This window comes from Nymphalis io, chromosome 10, assembly GCF_905147045.1.
Source record: "Nymphalis io chromosome 10, ilAglIoxx1.1, whole genome shotgun sequence".
Lineage (NCBI taxonomy): Eukaryota > Metazoa > Arthropoda > Insecta > Lepidoptera > Nymphalidae > Nymphalis > Nymphalis io.
Genome location: NC_065897.1, coordinates 11,949,046 through 11,970,884, shown reverse-complemented (window position 1 = coordinate 11,970,884; position 21,839 = coordinate 11,949,046). Strand labels below are relative to the sequence as shown.

At 34.7% G+C, this 21,839-nt stretch overlaps 1 protein-coding gene across 1 annotated transcript in view; it reads left to right on the top strand.

Annotated features, from left to right (window-relative positions):
- LOC126771439 (gamma-aminobutyric acid type B receptor subunit 2) overlaps positions 1 to 21,839 on the top strand; it is a 57,145-nt gene that overhangs the window by 22,846 nt on the left and 12,460 nt on the right. The window contains exons 2-3 of the mRNA XM_050491315.1: positions 9,930 to 10,111; positions 10,473 to 10,616. Coding sequence (XP_050347272.1) covers positions 9,930 to 10,111; positions 10,473 to 10,616 — 326 coding nt within the window. The remainder of the gene's footprint in view (positions 1 to 9,929; positions 10,112 to 10,472; positions 10,617 to 21,839) is intronic.

Below are 21,839 nucleotides of genomic sequence, written 5' to 3'. Positions count from 1 at the left end.
TTCGGTATATCTGTTAGACTGATAAGAGTATTAAATCCAAAACTCTGGAGTTGAGGGTTGGCTAGAGATCTTTTTAAAGGTGATAAAATATTTCCTCTTTTATACTATATATTTATAGTTTTCTATTTTTACTTAAACATTGTATGAGTAACACTTAAGTTTGAACTGACTGATCTCATTATTGTGAGATTAAAGACATATTTGTTATTGATAGTTATTTAATTATATTTTTCTGCATTTAGTAACCAAAGCCTGAGATTGGGGCCAACCAAACTTGGTACAACTCAACCCCAATACGATACAGGTTAGCACGATGACTTCTAAAATAACACCTTTTAACCGCGATGACTTCTAAAATGACTATCCCCTCATTTTAAGAATACCGCCTCGCTACCAAATCCAGTATCAGGATGTTAGGTTCCGCGGTCTATTGGAAGGTGAAGCCAAATTAGCCTCTAAAAGCTTTATGTGCTCAACAAGGTAAGTCAGTACTTCACGTCAGCTCCTCTCCTAAAATTCTACAAGGCGAAAACTCAGCCCCACATGGAGTGCTGCTTTCATCTCTGAGCGAGAGAGATGTTATCACTCTGCATCTTCCATCGCATCTTTTACGGAGAATGCTCTGAGGAACTATTTAGATTAATCCCATGCGCTGTTTCACCACCGGACATCGCGTCTATATTCAATCAATTCCATCCATACCATCTCGATATTTGGAAATCCACTACTACAGCGCTTTTTTTTGAAAAGCATTTCCTGCCATTTCTGCGGAACCATATTACCCGGCGACTTTTCCGAACCATTATGACATAGAAACCTTCAAGAAAAGCCTAAGCCTACTCATTCCTTTTAGGCGGACAACGCACCTGCAAGCACTCCGGTGTTGCTATCCTTGGACAGTCCTCCTGCTTGTTTGCCCCCCTTTTTACATAAAGAAGGTTTCTTCCAGTAACAGATTATTTCATTAAAAGTAGCTCCTCATATCGCTATGAGCGCTACCAATGACAAAGTATGTTTGCATCCTTCACATTCGAGATTGTTAATTTTATTTGCACTTTCATTAGAGGAAAATTTACAATATTATGCCGTGGCTCTGTATCGTAACTATCGCACCCCGAACTGTGTACGAAAAATTAATATGTAAGAAATGTATATTATATTCTATATCGATATTATCTTCTATCGAAAGCGAAAAGCATGAAGAATACGGACTTATTGCCGATCACTAATATATTTCGAGTGATTTGTGAAAGAAGCCGCAATCATAAGATCGTTTTTCAGTAGATTATTTGTTAGTCTACCTGAAAATGCTGCTCTTATTTTAGCATAAAATAATATATTAATAATCGTTTTAATATTATTATAAGTAAAAAAACATATGCGGGGCGTCAAATCACAGAGAAGGATAAAATAATCACAAAATTATCAACGCGCGTATCGCAAAAAATACATATGTAGGTAAAAGTTTTATACACATATAGAAAGCATGAAAACGGCATTACACATAAAAAACGACAGCATTGATAATATACCATAAAATAATAACTGATATTTGCAAGTAAAAGTTCAACTTCTCCGAAAAAAAAACAAGATTCATAATATAATTCGTAACTAATTTCAATCTATATTTTATTTTGGAGGTATTTATCGAACAACTTTATTTAACAATGTTTTCATTCTTGTGAAGGAATTCAATTTTTTCTAAAGAATACATTTTCTATAAACATTATGAATTGATATCAGATTGGAAACTCGTATGCAAAAACATAATGCGTCTTGAGATCGAATTTCATTGTACGTCGACATGTTATTACACACCCACGCTAAATTGGTTCGAAGCTAAGACTTCTTATGCTTAATAACACATTTTCAATCCTATTAGAACATATTTTCCGATTGATAAACACTCAGACACACACGCCTATAGCTCACAAAGTAATATAATTTTTTGCTGTTATAAAATAATGGGAAGAGTTTCTTAATTGAGTTGTATCTTTTTATCTGCTTCCCCAGGACTCCCTCCCTCATTTAACCGATTTAGGAAATTCTTTTTTGTTTGAATGAGAATAATTCCCTTTGGTTCCGTTAAATTTGAAGAAAAAATACAACCCCTAAAGGTGAAACAATTGGGGATGAAAAAGTCACTTTTGTTTTTTAATCAGATAATTATGACAGCTCAAGTACTTATTAATCAGAGTACTGACAACTATCGACGAATGTTGTCCTATTGCGTCAATGATTCGATTTCTTATAACAATCGACATTCCTCGGTACATAGTTGTTTGGTACGGTAGCAGGGCTTTGCGCAAGTCCGTCTGGGTAGGTGGCACTCACTCATCAGATTTTCTACCGCTAAACAGCAATAAATTGTTGCGTTCCGGTTTAAAGGGTGAATGAGACTACAGGCGCAAGGAACATAACAACTTGGTTACCGAGATTCGTGGCGCATTGGTGATGTAAGGAATGATTAATATTTCTTACATCGCCAATGTCTAAGGAATGTGGGGAACACTTAACATCAGGTGGCCCATTTGCCCGTCCTATATACCATAAACAAAATTTAAGAAGAACAATTAATCGATCCCCCCCGTAAGATTCATACTTGGAAAATGTCGAAAAGTATGTAAAGTCAATCGAGAGCTTGTGTTACGACTTAGTGAATATTTTGAAAAGCAAAGCTGTAATGATGAATAAAACAAGTCTACAGCAACATTGGCCTGGAACAGAACAAACATGAAAAACCGTCAGTTTCTTAAAGAGAGCAGTTGAAAATGTTGATACTAATATTAATCGTCGTCATGTATAGTATTAAAAAAATAGAAGAATCTCTTTGAAATAGTGGCTTGTTCCGCGTAAATCTCCTTTGGCGAAGATGTTGAAACAAGTGTTATATAATAAATATCGATAAAGATAAATATCGGACGTATATTTAAAAAAACGGGTACAGAGCGCGTCGTTTCACTATAGCAAAGAAAGAAACAAAGTCCACGAAGTATTGCATTTTCTGTCTTTGGCTGTTTTTCAATAATAACGAAACTTTATAGGCGCGCTTATGTCAAAGATAAATTAAAGGTTCAATAGAATATATGTGATATGACTTAGTAACCTTATTAATAATCAGCCCAATACAATACATTAAGTAATACAATTAAACACTATAAAAAAATTCAAATATATAAAAAAAAAAATTAAAGATGCTAATATTAAGTATATATGGAAGAGCGCCGTCAGAGACACAAGTACTAATACACTGCGTAGCTTGATAATATACGAAACTAAAACACATATTTTACCTTTTTCAGTCTTCAGATAAATCATTCGCAACCACAGTTCTTCAAAGACAAACGAAACATTTTTATTGTCATAATCACGGTAATTGTAAATAAGATAAAAGGAAATGGCGGTAATTCCATTAAGAAAATTAAATTCTTAATAAACCTTCTTAAAGACATTTGCGACGAAATTGTTTATTACATTCAGGAAAGGAATTATATTTACGACAACGCTTAAGTAATGCCTAACGTTGAATTAATTTGAAATTGGAATGAGAGTAGATAACTACGATATAAATAATGAGACATATATAATAAAAAACAAAACTTAATTTTCTAGAATTTGGAACATACATGATGACGGGTATACCAATATATTTACTACCCAACTGCGCAGGATATATTATAGTGAACTCTTCATTCCCTTACTATAATCTGCGAATGTCCGTGGGTCAGCTATTTGCTTTACGTGTTTTACAAAGCACGGGCCTGGATACAAAAAAGAAAGAATTTTTTTTTGACATCATTACGTCATAACGCGGACACATTACATAGAAAAGAAAAAATAATTATTATGATAATTTAAAAAATAAAGAGCACTTTAAACAATTGATTTAACGTCTAACTGAATATAATTAATAACTTATTATATATATAACAAATATATTATATGATTTATTATATACTTACGTGAAAGACTGCTGCACTATTCATATAAGTAATAACACCGGTGATTACAATACCACAAAACAATCCCCTTGGACAGCGTATATTAATTTTTTTGACGGCCGGGCAAGGGCCACCTGATAGTAATCACAACCGCCCATAGACCGCTGTATGAAGAAATGTTAAGCAATACCTTACATCTCCAATGCACCATGGATCTTGGGAACTAAGATGTTGTACCCCTAAGGAACAACATTGTAGTTACACTGGCTCACCCGCCCTTCAAAGCAGAACACAACTTTACTAAGTATTACCCTTTAGCGGTAGAATATATTACGAGTAGGTACCCACCTACCTCCAGGTTGTGCATAATCTGTGTATTACAGTTAAGTTTTCTTTTTATTGTAAGTATTTAATAGACATTAAATAGCTTATTAAGTACGAGAAGAAATTAAGGAATTAAAAGTTCTTACACAACAAGAAAAACATTTTTACATACATAAGATTTTCACTAAGCAGTAAAAAGTATTTAGTTCAAAAGAACGAGTTCAGTACAGTACTTTAGGATAATAGCGTTAAGGTTAGTGCGAGTTTGTAAACTCAGCATTCAAAAATTTTTTTTTTTTTTATAGAATAGGAAGGTGGACGAGCATATGGGCCACCTGATGGTAAGTGGTCACCAAACGCCCTTAGACATTGGCATTGTAAGAAATGTCAACCATCGCTTATAGCCAATGCGCCACCAACCTTGGGAACTAAGATTTTATGTCCCTTGTGCCTGTAATTACACTGGCTCACTCACCCTTCAAACCGGAACACAACAATATCAAGTATTGCTGTTTTGCGGTAGAATATCTGATGAGTGGGTGGTACCTACCCAGACGGGCTTGCACAAAGCCCTACCACCAGTAAAAGTGAAATTTCACCGCCTTTACATTATCTAAAGATGTTCCATATTTAAATCCTAAAAAAATATATACTCTAACTTATATCATTATTTAGTATGCCCAGGTAATTTCTTCTTCAAAAGAAAAGTTTTTAAACATATTATTTTCTAATTTTAATAAATGTGGGTAGAAAAATTCTCTATCGACCTAAATGATTCCATCAAAGTGAAATTAATTAAAATCGCTCAACAACTTCAATTTTATTCAATTACAGTATTCATGAAACGGTATTTCGGTAGAAGATCGAATTAATTCTTTACGAATAAATTTAACTTTTGTTTGCATCAATAAAAATATAATTTAAGAATACTTTTTGTTTTGAAAAGGGAAAAATTTCCAACCTATGTCCATATTATATATCTATCCATATAAGAAGCTATACTGAACTGCGTCTGTACATTGAATATTTTTTGGAATATGCGAAATCTGTCGGTACATATTTAAATTGTCACTTAAATGATTTTGATGACATTTCTTAAGCACATAGAATACTTATTACTGTTGAAAAATGTCTTATTCTCAAGGTAATATAAAAACTGGTCCGAACAAAAATCAAAAATCACGTTGAAACTATAAACATTTTAACTTGACAACTTACAAGGTCTTTTTGCTACCGTTACTTTTGATTTGTTTTTTACTATTCCATGTATAATACAAATGTAACGCTAATACACGCAGGACACAGCTAGTAAACAAATCTTTTATTTTCGTTTTATAATATTATTAATATTCCGTCTGAGCAGGTAGGACCACCCACTCATCAGATGCTTTTTATTCACGCAGTGGAAACCTTCAAAAGGTACCCAGCTCCCTTGAGTGGGACCGGGTTATGTGGTATTCTTACCCACTAAAACCACTGCAATGGTCCGTCCTCAGTACGACATCGGAGGGGCTGCGGGATCGTGTTGATATAACGGATCCACGGCTCCTCCCATACAACCCAAGTTTACTTATACGAATAAAACCGAATACGGTACAAATGCGGTGCTTGAATGTGTTAATGCTGTAACACAACTATTACTATTTATATATTTATAAATAAATAAAAACATAAGATGAAATATAAAACAAAAACAAACGTATTACTCCCGTCATTTGACTGGACAGCAACTATTTTGTAGGATAATATAGACGTAATCACAAAATTATACCAGAACAAACCCAAAATGCTTTATTTTTAAAAAGTAGAACAAAAAAAATTAAAAGTTATAAGTGAGTTTATAAGTAATAACACACATTGAAAATGAATTCTAGAAGTAAAATTATATAACAAAAAATAAAAGTAAAAAGAAAAATATAGTTAAAGAAAATTCTTCTTTCAAAATTCAATTTAGTTACGGCTTAGGGCACTCGTGAACATATATACTCGTACTTGTAACCGCAATACTCCTCGTGCCTAACATGTGTATATACCATGTGTCATACGTTCAAACGGAAACTACGGAACTCCACTTCAACCTCTTCGAAGTCAATTGACCTAGAATCCTTCCTCATAAGATCGCAAAACCAATAAAGGTCTCCAGGCAGTTCGAGTTTCTAGTCGGCGATTCAAAATATTGTAAAGTGACGCTGCCTTAAAATAAAAGTAGTAATAGAATTCAAAGTAAACACACTATGAAGACATACATCATTTAAGTTATCCAATTTTCACAATTATGAAAATCATCGCAACCTAGCCCCAACACATATATTCTGCAATGGATTAGTCAGCTTCACACTTTGTGAATATCTAAGACGATAAAAGGTGTAGGCGGACATTTACGGACTATTTCTTTACGGGCTTACAACACAGATATAAAACAAATAAATTTAAGGTACGTCTTATTTATCGAGACAATAAATTTCCCAACACGACATTTTCCATTGAATGCTTTTTGTATTCATTTCATAACCATCATTAACGGACGAATCTTTTCTTCTTATTGTTCAAAAATTTACACATTCAATTCATATTTAAGCTGTCATAACTCTGTATCTCATAGTGATGAGTCCATTTAAGGTGAGGTTCACTCTTAATTGAAGCGCTATTCTTTTATCTTATGTAAAGATATAAAAGGGCTGAGTAATTTAGGAATTGAATCTACGAATCTTTGAATACCTTTGTTTGATTAGTCAATTAAAAAATGTATAAATCACAGACGGAGACGCAACTGTAACAGCCTGTTAATGTCCCACTGCTATCCTAAGGCCTCCTCTCCATTTTGAGGAGAAGGTTTGGAGCTTATCCCACCACGCTGCTCCAATGCGGATTGGTAGAATACACATATGGCAGAATTTCAATGAAATTAGACACAAGCGGGTTTCCTCACGATGTTTTTCTTCACCGTCAAGCACGAGATGAATTATAAGCACAAATTAACATGAATATTCAGTGGTGCTTGCCCGGGTTTGAACCCACAATCATCGGTTAAAATTCAAGCGTTCTTACCATTAGGCCATCTCGGCTTTTTTTTTCAGGGGCGCAAAGAAATATCAATTTCTCCATTACCAATATGGGCAGTTGGCAGTATCATTTAGCATCAAGAGACTGTTTACTATATACTATTAGAAAAGTTAAAACTATATTGCTCGATCTTTCTTGAACAAAATATACTGAAATTGAGAAATAACACGAAAATGTCAGTTTTATTACATCCCGGGATACGCTACGACTTTCAAACTACATTCATACTTTAAAAACTACGGTGACTATTTTTATTTTAGTCCTGCAGTTCCGAACACAAGCTAAACTTATCGTTAGGAAGTTGTTCATACTTTCGTTTTTAATTTTTCTTTTGTCTTGCTTTGAGGATGTACTGCACGATTAAAGGATGTGAAAAAAATTGCGGAAATTATATGTAAAGCTACGGTTGTGCCCACGGCGAAGATATTTATAACCTTTGTTATTTTTTTTTATGTTAGAGGGGGCAAACGCGTAGGAACCTGATGGAAAGTGACTACCACCGCCCATGCAACTTATTATTAGTTTATCAGATACTACGTGCTTTTGTAATATTGCCTTTATTTTAATTTGATTTATACCTTTACACATATTGATAAAAAAACATTGTACTGGGAGTTTTCATTGATTTAAAAAAGGCCTTTGACACCGTCAGTCACAAATTGCTGTTAAAGAAACTGGAAGTCATTGGTATTATCGGCAAAGCTTTAAAAATACTTAAATCGTACCTCGAGAACAGATAACAGATAGTAAAAATTGATAGTAACTCCCAAACTCCCCCACTACCTATATCCTATGGCGTTCCACAAGGATCAATACTAGGCCCTCTGCTGTTCTTAGTATATATTAATAACATGCACGAACTTGGCTTAAATGGTAATAACACTCTCTACGCTGATGACACATGCCTCTTTTACTTTGGTTCGTCAATTCACGATCTAATAGCTCAGGCCCATTACGATCTCGATGTCTTATCGATCATGAGTGGTTTCAGTACAATTTATTGACTATTAACATTTCTAAAACTAGCTATATACTATTCAAAGCTAAAAATAAGCTAATACCAAATTACATACCTCTCACAATAAATAACAGACCTTTACGAGAAAAAACTCATGAAAGATATCTTGGCTTATACATGGATACTTATTTAACATGGAATGTTTTTTTTTATATTCGCCGGGAGGGCAAATGACTGTACTCCACCTGATGGTAAGTGGTAGTAGAGTTCAAACGCGACGATGTCCACATAAATCACTTAATAAGTAAATTGATCTCACTCCATGCCTCTTTGAGGATTAATATTTGGTGCATACCACGTAAACTACGTTTCACAGTTTAAAATTCCCTAATAAAACCACATTTATTATATCTAATCGAAATCTGGGGAAGTGCTGCCAAAACACGATTGGTCAAACTACAAGTCCTACAAAATAAAATAATAAAAATGTTATAATTTTAAATTTCGGACATCAACTAAAAAATTTTACCGCAAAATTAAATTAATGAGTATAAAACAATTATATAATTACAGCACCTGCACTTTCATACGTAAAACTATTAATAAAAATGTCCATACTGAACTACAATTTAATAGCAGCAAATAATATGGGCGCCCCTGCACTCGGAGCGCAAGTCTCATTGTTTTGCTTAAAACTCGTACCAAGTTCGGTCAAACCGCAATAACATATGACGGTGCGCGTCTTTATAACAAAATACCCTCATACATTAAAAATATTGACTCGTTCGATATATTCAAAAAGCGACTGTCTCATTATATTATTACAAAAATACCTGTTTGAGTATGTAGAATTTAATAAGAGTGGTTTTCAAATCGTGGTGATGTTTTGTGTGTTATTTCAAATTGTGTTTGATGATTTGTGTGTTATTTTCTCCATTAAAAATGTAAGTACGACAACGAAAGTCTGTTAATTGTTTGTATTTTTTCTTCAATTGTGTTCTCATGTAAGTGATGTAATTGTCTTTATGGGAATAAATAATCTTTAAACCTTTTCACATACCATCCATTGCAACTTGTAAATAAAAAGAAAGATACAGTATCCTATGATATATAACGCTTAAGCCGAGATGGGCCAATGGCTACAACATGAGAATCTGAACCAACGTTTTCGGTTGCAAACCACAGCCTGCACCGCTGAATGTGTCTTAATTTATTAGTATAATTCATCTCGTGCTCGACGGCGAAAGAAAACATTATGAACTTGAACATCCTTAATCTTTAAAAATAAGTTATGTAATTATTATAAAATGCATTATTACTTTTATTATTATTACTTTTTAATATCTTTTTACTAATTTTTATGAAATGAATATATTATTTTTTAACTTATTGACATGCAAATATATATATAATTGTTTTATAAGTTCATTTGTAAATGTTTTTGTGAATGTTTGTTGTAAGTGTGCTTTTAAATAAACAAATATACTTGCGTCTGTTAGATGAAATTCTGTCACATGTCATGTGTCACATCACATGCATGAATTCGCATTGGAGTATTGTGGTTGAAAAAGCTCTAAAACTTTTCTTCAAGAAGACCCTTGCGCAGCCCAGGACATTTACGTACTGTTACTCTTTTTCAACAGATTTCCAAAGAAACACGAGTCGTATAGTCTCAATATTGGGACTTTTCGAGCTATCGGTCGGCGACCATCCAAGAGCAGACGGGATGTCGGAGCTGGCGGCTGCAAAATTAGCCGTGGACCATGTTAATAGAAGATCGTTGCTGCCTGGATACCAGCTACATCTGATAACTAACGACACTAAGGTAGGGTGGTGGTACAACCAGGTAATAAAATAGTACCACCCACTTATATATTATATTGCTCGATAAGTGAGCTAGTTATAAGTACAAGAGATGTAACGCCTTAGATCAGAAGGTTGTCGGATCATTGAAGAAGGAATATCTATATGTAATATTATAAAAGTGTTTATGATTATGGATGATGGTGACCACTCACCACCAAGTAGTCTGTATCAAAAATATTTGAAATATTTCTGATTTCCGCAGGGTACATGATAAATTTTAAGCTTTTATGAATTGTTCACTTCTAACACTGGATAAGCTGGTTGAGGTTGGTTTATCTCGAATCACATATTAAAATTAAAAATAATGACATTTTTCACAGTGTGACCCAGGTGTAGGCGTGGATCGATTCTTCCACGCTCTTTATACAGAAAGGCAATCGAGACTCGTAATGCTCCTCGGCACAGCCTGCTCTGAAGTCACCGAGAGCATTGCTAAAATTGTCCCATATTGGAACATCGTTCAGGTAAGATAAGTGCAATATTATTCTTTACCCCGGGAACCCCTCTAGATTGGAGTCCATTCGGCAGACAAAAAAAAGCATTTTCGAGTTCTGTTTTATTATGGCCCACGTTTGGTTGATTAATTGATGGAAATTACAGACAAACAATTTCTACTGCCTTATTATATGTACAGCTTGTAACCGACAAAGGTACGTAAAACTTAAGATTTCAAATCTCAGAACTTTATTCAAGAAATAAACCTTTGCTTTTTCTAGCTATGCTAAAACACATTTTTGTGAAAGGGCGCTATTTTCGCCATTCGTGCTAGAATGAGTCACTGAGGTCACTAAATATTTCACACCGTACAAAAGAATGCTGTAGTGCCTGCAGCAAATATTAGCGGGGGCTTTGAAATGCGCCACGCTTTTAAGCGTCAATGCTATTTGAATACTTCGTATACATTATTTTACAATCTCTTTAATTTAGTAATAGCTAATTAGATTTTAACTTAGAAACTTAGAATGTACTTTTTTTATTATTATAATAATAACCACATGGTAAGAAGCTTGCCACCATTCCACCCGGTCACGATTTGTACAGTAACTATTTTAAATTTTTATTTGTATTTATTTTTAAGGCTTTAATGTAATTAATTATAAATGTAAATTAAATAATATACATGGGAAGTCTACATAATATTAAAAGAATTTAAAAAATCCTAAAATTTCAATCAAATTTAAGCGAAAAATAATTGAATAGTTTTTTTTTATATTTCAAATAAATTACTAAATCTTTTATACTCCGTGCCTTTGTCGTTAAGTAATTTAGAACTATAGGGCTGTTCTGTAAGAATAAACATGAAACCCATCGCAGCAAACGGTCGTAAAATGGCAAAAAGTAAATATGACATTGACCAAAATAATCATAACATTTCAAGAATACACGCAACAAAGTAATAAATCGGTTGTAAATACTTCAGGTAAGTAAAGATGTAATTTATTGGTGGTAAGGCTTTGTGCAAGCTCGTCTGGGTAGGTACCACCCACTCATCAGATATTATATGGCAAAATAGCAGAACTTGGTATTGTTGTGTTCCGGTTTGAAGAGTGAGTGATTCAGTGTAATTACAGATACAAGGAATATAACATCTTAGTTAACTAAGGTTGAAGGCGCATTGGCGATATAAGCGCGATAGTTAACATTCCTTACAATGCTAATGTCTTTGGGCGTTGGTGACCACTCGTCATCAGGTGGCCCATATGCTCGTCCGCCTTCCTATTGTATAAAAAAATTCTTACAGAATAGCACTGCTATTTTAGTGATCCGTTAAAAAGATAAAACATGAGTAAAGATATTATAATCCATTTATGAAATCGATTAATAATTATCAACACTAAAACAATAACTTCACCATTGAATCAACCTAATTTCAGGCCTTTAAAAATTTACTATTGGATGATATCACTAACATGTTAAACAAAATGGTTCAAGAAAATCTTAAACCTATAAAAGAGCAAATATCTACTATTGAAAACTCGATGACTTTTTTGAGCGAAGAATACGAATCTACTAAAAAAATAATTGCAAGTTACGACGATAAAATTGCGGAAATGGAAAGAGAGAAAAATGCACTAAAAAATGTAACATCTGATTTGCAACAACGAATACATACTATGGAGCAGTATAATCGATCAAATAACATTGAAATACAAATGATTCCTGAGCATAAAAATGAAAATTTAATTAGTGCAGTAATGCAACTGAATAAAACAATATCATGTGATCTAAAGGAGTCTGATATACATCACTGTACTAGAGTTGCAACATTGAACAACAGCGACAAAAGACCCAGATCTGTGATTGTAAAGCTATCCACACCACGAATGAGAGACACGATGCTAGCATGTGTCATCAATTACAATAAATCGCATCCTGACGATAAACTTAACACAAGTCACATAGGTATTGCAGTAGATAAGCAGCCAATATATGTTATGGAACACTTGTCACCGGCTATTAAGTCTTTACATGCAGCAGCTCGAATAAAATCTAAAGAAAAAAAATACAGATTTGTGTGGGTTAGACAGGGCAAGGTATTTATGAGAAAGATAGAACATTCAGAATGTATTTATGTAAAAAATCATACTGTTTTGAATAATATCCAGTAAATTGCTTTGCTCTCTAAACTCATAGATCATTTTAGTGTTTCATGTTATAAAATTCAACGGTCTTAATATATACTACCAGAACGTCCGAGGTCTCCGTACTAAAACTCATGACTTCATCTGCAATTTATCGTGTACAAATTATGATGTTATTATATTAACAGAAACGTGGCTTAATAATAAAATAGAGAACCATGAAGTATTCGACAACCGTTATACAGTATACAGAAGAGATCGTGATAGTTTACTTTTACATTGTAAAAAAGATGGTGGTGGAGTTTTAGTGGCGGTCTCAAATGAACTGAAATCAATGCGACTCAGTTTTTGTGAAAGTCAGTGTGAAGATCTTTGGATAAATATTGAACGAGAAAATTGTCACGATGAGTGTAACTCAATTGCATTATGTGCAGTTTATTTGCCTCCTCCCGTCAGCCGTAATATGCTATCTAATTTTATCAATAATTTTAATAGTAGAATTGCAGAGAATAGACAAAATGTTATGCTCGTGGGTGATTTTAATTTAAGTAATATCAATTGGTTCGCTACTGATGATAATGTTATTTCTAATAGTTCCTTAGGAAATTTGCTTGTTGATTTTGCATCTCTCAATAATTTAGTTCAACATAATAACATTAGTAATAACAATAATAAAATATTAGACTTAATATTCAGTAATCATAATAACATAAAAATTAGTAAGTCTATTTTGCCAATAGTGCCTCCAGATCACCACCATCCTCCCTTAGATATATTAGTTTCTTATTCATCAAGAACTTCTTTAAAAAGTAATGTTATTGGTGATAAGAAGAACTATTTTAAAGCTGACTACGTAAGTATAATTTCAGAATTAAATAATATCAATTGGTTAAGCGAATTTTGTAATTGTAAGTCAATAAACCTAATGATCGATAAATTTTATAAAATTTTGAACAAATTGATCGAAAAATATGTACCAAAAAAGAAACAAAAAGGTAAACAATATCCTCCATGGTTCACTAAGGAAATGATAAATTTATATAAAGAGAAACAAGTTTTTTTAAATAAATACAAAATATATAAAAACCCACTTGATGAAATTTCATTACGTCTTTTGAGCCAAACGTTGTGCAGATTTATCGAAAATTTGCTACAATAATTACATTAAGATTGTTGAAGAAAATATTAGTAGAAATCCTAAATATTTTTGGTCATACCTTAAGGGCAAACAAGATAATAGTACCGCACTCCCAGGCATAATGACTTACAAACAAAAAGTAATGAAATCGGGATCAGAAATTTGTAACGAATTTGCCTTGTATTTTGCTTCTGTTTACACACAATCTCAAAGTTCATATACATTACCATCTTATAGTAATCAATATAAACATGACTTTGGAGCGTTCACTAATTTTGTAATATCGCGAAGACAGATTTATCAATTCTTAAAAAGACTTGATACAACTAAAGGGACAGGTTATGATAATATCCCTCCTATATTTATTTCTAAATGTGCATGGGTACTAAGTTTCCCTTTAAATTTATTATACAACGAATCACTTCGCTCAGGTGTTTTTCCCGATAAGTGGAAAATAGCTAGGATCGTACCAGTATATAAGTCCAAGGGTAGTGAGTGCATTGAGAATTATAGACCGATTTCCATACTTTCCACTTTTGCCAAAGTATTTGAAGCAATAGTTTACCCATATCTAGAATGTCATGTAAAGCAAATGAATAATAATAACCAGCATGGCTTTATAAAGGGTCGATCTACAACATCAAATCTTGTTTCGTACAGTGAATTCATTGTGCCAGCTATTGATAACCACAAGCAAGTTGACGCAATTTATACCGATTTAACCAAGGCTTTCGACAAAGTTTCGCACGATATTTTACTCTTAAAACTAAGCAAGTACGGATTCAATGGTAATATGCTTGAGTGGTTCAAATCATATTTATACAATAGACAACAATTTGTTGTCTTAAAAGGTTTTAGCTCGAGTCTATATAAAGCCTGCTCCGGGGTTCCTCAAGGGTCACACTTAGGACCTTGGCTCTTTAATATCTTCATTAATGATATTTGCGATACGGTACATTATAGTAGAGTATTTTTATTTGCGGACGATTTAAAATTAACAAAAGTAATAAACAACTTAGCTGACTCAGAGCTCTTACAGGTGGATATTAATGCTATATATAATTGGTGTAAAAATAATAAAATGGAATTAAACGTCAGTAAATGCAAGCATATAAAATTTACGCGAAATCTCAATATAATCAAAACAATATATAGCATTGATAACATCAAGTTGGAGGAAGTTTTTGAAATAAGTGATTTGGGTGTCATTTTTGATGACAAGCTTACTTTTGTCCCGCACTTCAATAAAATAATTACGAAAAGTTCCAAAACGTTAGGATTTTTAATTAGAAATGGTAAACACTTCACGAATAACACGAAAAAAATAATCTATAACGCTTACGTGCGTAGTGTACTGGAGTACGGTAGTGTTGTGTGGAATCCTTGTTACAATGTACATCGTCTGCGTATAGAGAGAATACAGAAGCGATTTGTATATCATCTATCCAGAAACAAAAAAACCTCATACAATAAATCTAATAAAAATTACAGCAATCTCTTGAAAGACTTTAATATGGATAGTCTCTCTGTACGCAGACAATTATTAGATCTCTCTTTCCTATTTAAGATAATTCGTAACGAGATCGACTGTACTTACTTACTTGAAAAGATATACTATCGTATTCCAAGGCGCAATGTTCGTAGTTTTCTGGGCACTTTTGATGTCAGAATATCAAAAACGAAATTAGGATGTAATGCACCAATGCCTAGATCATCACGGTTGTACAATGGTTTTTGTCAAGATCTAGATATTTTTAATGACTCTGCCATGATTTATCGTAAACGGGCGCTAGAATTGTTGAGAGATGCAAATAAATAATAAATAAATAAATAAATAATAAATAATGTTATCTTAATTTTATTTTGTATTAATTAGTATATTTTTAGTAATTTTTTTTGTAACGTAAACTTTGCATGAATTTAATGTATTATTTAAATTTTAATTTGTACCTATATCAATTTCAAACTATTTGTGTTATTATATATATATATATATATATATATATATATATATATAAAACAGCAGTACTTGTTATTGTTGTGTTCCGGTTTGAAGGGTGAGTGAGCCAGTGTAATTACAGGCACAAGGGACATAAAATCTTAGTTCCCAAGGTTGGTGGCGCATTGGCTGTATAAGCGATGGTTGACATTTCTTACAATGCCAATGTCTAAGGGCGTTTGGTGACCACTTACCATCAGGTGGCCCATTTGCTCGTCCGCCTTCCTATTCTATAAAAAAAAAAAAACAACACTTTTGAAAAACAACCTAATACTGTTAAATAGGATTAAAAAATCCTCAAATGACAGATGAGGTTATATATTTCTGATATCGTACCTCGTACTAGTAAGAATGCTAGCAATTACGATTTTCTGGACAGTTAAATAACCAACCAGTAAATTAGAAATCCAGTAAATTATTCCCTTCTGTTGCAGTACAAATAAAAATCAAACGATTTAACACACTATCCTAATTTTTATCGCTCGTATACTCATAGATCAATTTTTTTTATAGCAAACGACACAAAGATATAATTACAAACATACAAATACTAAGGCTTCTTGTTTACTGTATGATATAATATAATATCTGTATATATCGAGTGCAGTGGAGTACCGGCTTAGAATAGTACTCCCCCAATCTCATCCCGTGGGTGTCGTAAGAGGCGACTGAGGGACGGGGAAAAGGGGGGATGGGCAGCAGCGTCCCCCCCCCCATAAATATCTTACCCCTACTGCGCTCGCCAACACGCCTGCCCAGCGCGGCGAGTATGGGCAAACCCCTCCCTTAATGGCAGATGCGCCCAAAAAAAGGCCCCCAGTTACCGGCAAGCCCGCTAGGCCCGACCAAGGTAGCGGTCGCGGTATTGGCAGGGCAGGGGGTGCTAAGAATCACCGGTTCACGACAAGCTACCGTATAAAACGACTGCACATGGCAACGTACAATTGACGCACGTACGTACCTTGTCCTAAAACTTTCCGACAGGTACTCCCTGAAGGTCATACAGGTATATGCGCCAACTTCGACATACTCTGATGATGTGGTTGAAGCGATGTACGAGGACATCGCAAAAGCCCTCAACGACACCTCGAAGGCCCACTACAATGTTGTTATGGGAGACTTTAATGCTAAAGTGGGAGTACAAGATAGCGGTGAATCGAAAGTCGGACCTTACGACTTGGGCTGCAGAAATCACAGGGGGCAAATGCTGGTAAACTTTCTCGAAGCGCAGGGGCTTTTTTTGATGAATTCTTTCTTTCAAAAGAAGCCTCAGAGGAGGTGGACCAAAAACTACAGACCAATCTCCCTCCTGAGTCACGTGTATAAACTGTTCTCAAGAGTCGTCACGAACCGTCTCGCCAGACGACTTGACGAGTTCCAGCCCCCAGAGCAAGCCGGCTTTCGATCAGGCTACAGCACCGTGGACCACACCCGTACTGTTCGGCAGATTGTACAGAAGATCGAAGAGTACAATCAGCCGCTGTGTATGGCATTTGTGGACTACGAGAAAGCCTTCGACTCCATCGAAACCTGGGCAGTGCTCGACTCATTGCAGATATGTCATATCGATTGGAGATATATCGAGGTACTGAGATGTCTGTACAACGCCGCTACAATGACTGTCCACATCCAGGACTGTAAGACGAAGGCGATCCAACTGCGCAGAGGGGTGAGACAGGGGGATGTAATATCCCCGAAACTGTTCACCAACGCGTTGGAAGACGTTTTCAAGACGCTGGATTGGACTAGGTATGGAGTCAATGTAAACGGCGAGTACATCTCACACCTTCGATTTGCCGACGATATCGTCATCATAGCAGAGTCGCTGGAACAACTCACCGAAATGCTGCGTAGCCTAAGCGAGTCTTCCCGGTGTGTCGGTCTCGGTATAAACTTGGACAAGACCAAGGTCATGTTCAACAGGCATGTCGTGCCGGGACCGATATACGTCGAGGGGAAACCTCTCGAAGTTGTTAGTGAATATACCTACCTAGGACAGATAATACAAGTCGGTAGGAACAACTTCGAGAAGGAAGCCGATCGAAGAATTCGCTTGGAATGGGCAGCATTTGGCAACCTTCGTCAATTCCTCAAGTCGTCTATACCGCAATGTTTGAAGACGAAAGTCTTACCTGCCATGACATACGGTGCCGAAACGTGGACACTAACTGCGGGACTAGTCCACAAATTCAAAGTCGCTCAGCGTGCTATGGAGCGAGCTATGCTCGGAGTATCTTTGAAGGATAAGATCAGAAATGAGATTATCCGGAAAAGAACCGGAGTCACCTCAGAGTCACATAGCTTGCAAAATTAGCAGGCTGAAGTGGCAGTGGGCTGGTCACGTATGTCGTAGGGCCGATGGCCGTTGGAGCAGACGAGTCCTAGAGTGGAGACCGCGAATCGGCAAGCGCAGCGTAGGGCGCCCTCCAGCCAGGTGGACCGACGACCTTAGGAAGGTAGCGGGCATCAACTGGATGCGGAAGGCGGAGGACAGGGAGCTTTGGCGCACCTTGGGAGAGGCCTATGTTCAGTAGTGGACAACGATTGGCTGTTGATTGATATATCGAGGTCGAAGCATACTTTAGATTAATTTTGGAGTAATCGGAACGCAAATGTCGTCTGTAGGCGTCAGACGTCAGATCCGCGTGACGCGATGAGCAACTAAGCACAATTTTGCGCCATGCTTATCCTTAAATATTGTATTCTAGCATTATTATTCTGAAACCGACATATATCTACATACCCACTAGAGATGTCTAAGATTGAATCTGGGTATCAAGGGAATGATAACGTAGACATCATAATCTCTTACGTTATAATAATGTAACATATTGCGTAGGGAGCACCCACGTTATAATAATAATAATAATAATAATATCCTGGGACATTTTTCACATGTATATGTTATACATGTATATGTTATACATGTACAAAATTTACTTTACCTATAACTAACATATATATAGATAAAACATTTTCTTTGTTCTATCCACTAAAGTTTTTCTTTGACATGCGTTAAAAGTTATCGTTACTTAGTTAGGAATACGAGCAACTTACACAAAGAAGACAAGTTATATTAGGAACAAAAGACCGAAAGTTAAGCAAATTAAACGAGTTGGAAAAAATGCGTAAGGTTTTTGATGTGAAACGTCTATGGCGGCATGTATTGGTATGACCGACAAAAATACCGTGACGGCAAACGGCTTGCAATTTCTACCATCGCCACCGCCTCTCTGCCATCGCTTTTCTCCCTTGTGAGTGCGTGGACATTCTTCGTTTAGCTCTATGTTTTTATTTATTTTACTCAATATTTATTGCTTTACTTTAATTATAAATTATTTCAATAACCATGTTTTACATACAGACGTCAGACGACGAATTAGGGCCGTCTTGTGATAGTCACATTTTGACAGCTTATTTGCGCCCCGCTACCCACGGATTCACTCGCGTTTATTTTCGATTATACAAGTATATCCAATCCGATCAAAATTAGAAGATGTTTGTGCTTACTGGACCGTTTTTAAAGATCGTAGCGTGAAGTTATAATTTTTCCTATATCTTTTAGCAATATCTATATTAACTAATATGAACTATAATTAACAAGTTCAATCATTTAATTATCTATTTTTTAAATATACTCTGCCACAGGACAATCTATGAGACAGCGTGTGTTTTCTATAATATTTAATGCGTATTTTGTTTTTATTTTTATTTTAATTCTAGTTATAGAATATACTCTTAATATGAATGTTTTAGTAACTTTAAAATAGCCATAAGAAATCAGATATTTTGAAATCAAGGAGAGACAGTGCATTTTTGAATCGAAATTAGGTGCGTTGCGCTGGTTTATCGAAGGGGATAGCCTTGTAGCTTCGCGTCACCGTTACAAGGTTGTGTAGGTATGCTAATGTTAATATAATGAAATCGTTGAAATTACAAATTATTTAAGTATTGTGAGAATTAATACGTTTAATAATGATTGAAATTTATGTAAATACTAACAGTATATACAATTAATTTAAGTGTATTTTAACTATTATTTATTTCAATTAAGATGAATTAATATTTTGTACCGAGTTTGCAACATACTGTGTATTTTTATGAATAAAAAGCTATATAATAAAAAAAGGATACAATAATTACTTGAAGTGGCAATCGATGTGGAAATTGGACAAATATATTTAACAGTTTCAAGTTTTGACTTCTATCGACAGTCATAGGGACTGCTAAAATTGTTTTTTTTTTTATTGTATTGATAATATTATAGCGGGTATTGTGCATACATATCTCCAGTCCATTATCTCTCCTGCGTTTCCACTGTAATAAATGGACAATATGTTTCCTTTAAATCTAGAATAATCTCAATATTAAAAAAATAACTGACAAGGAACACGAAAATTGATTCGTTTTTTAAAATCCTACTAATACTAAACATAAATTTGAAACAACATAATAAATCTGGTAACTTTAAATATTTAATTGACAAAACAGGCTTTCTGAAAGAGATTCGTAACGTTTGAATCACGCCAGGAAGCCTTTCTAAGTGCAAATAATCCGGCCGTGCTAACTGAAATGGTTTTGAATCATTGAAATACCCAAAAGCTGCGAGAATGTGTTTTCTGCTCGTAACGTAGCTACAAATTAAACTTGGACACGTTCTCCGGATAAAGAATCTTTGCTACGTTCGTGACATTTTGATATACATTAGCTATCATTCAATTTGTCACTTTCTTGATTTGTTGAACGGTATTTATTTCACAATGAGCACGGTTTTAGGTTATGAAGCATCGATAATGATAGATTGAAGCCTTTTGGGGATAGGTTGTTTGATGCAAAAATAGTTTTTGATAACAGACCATTTCATTAAGTTATCGAGTTCAACCATACAAATTTTCCAGCTTTATATAAGTATTGGTCATGCAGATAGATTACAGACAAGATAAGACGCTACTACTCCATTCAAATGTCAACCAATTAGACGAACTGTACGCAAGTACATCATGAAAATTAAACAGGAATGATTAAGCAAATTAAACGGCTGAAACCGTTCGAAGACGCCGTTACGGAAGGCTAGGCGTATATTGATAGAAATTATGCAATTACGTACTATGAGTACAATCTCATAAGTCACTTAATTTTATCAAAAGGAGCGTTGGAGCGGCGAGTAGGATTAAGCTCCAGGCCTTTTTTTTGAGAAGAAATTGGGCCTTTGTCCAGACGTAGGTTATTTATTGTTCTTCGATTATTGTTGTTTGCTTCGAAAGCATATGCACCAATAATTTTCTCCTGATTACGTTTATGCCAAAAAAAATGCAATATATTAACATACAGCTTAATTCCGACCTGACACTTCAAAATAAAATTATATAAAAGTTCCACACCGATCGGATTATAATTTTATATGTGAATCAATACAAAAACAAACATACATATTGATTTAATTATATACAGCAACTATTTTTTTTAATTATAAATCAAGAACCATTTTATGGCTTTGTCATAAAGGTTTTTTTTAAATTAAAAGCCGAGATGGCCTAGTGGTTAGAACGCGTGAATCTTAACCGATGATCGACGGTTCAAACCCAGGAGCATCACTAAATTTTCATATGCTTAATTTGTGTTTATAATTCATCTCGTGCTTAATGGTGAAGGAAAACATCGTGAGAAAACCTGCATGTGCTTATTTCATTGAAATTGCCACGTGTGTATTCTACCAACCCGCCTTGGAGCAGCGTGGTGGAATAAGCTCCAAACCTTCTCCTCTAAAGGGAGAGGAGGCCTTAGCCCAGCATTGGGACATTAACAGGCTGTTACTTTTTTTTATTATTTTATCACTTCAAAAATATCCGTGTAAAGTTATTTACATGAGATTCCTTCCTTTATGTACATCCGATTGTTTATTTATCATCAAATAGATTATACATAGCAAACATGCTTAGTGCGCGTGTTTGTGTGTAAGATGTTACAT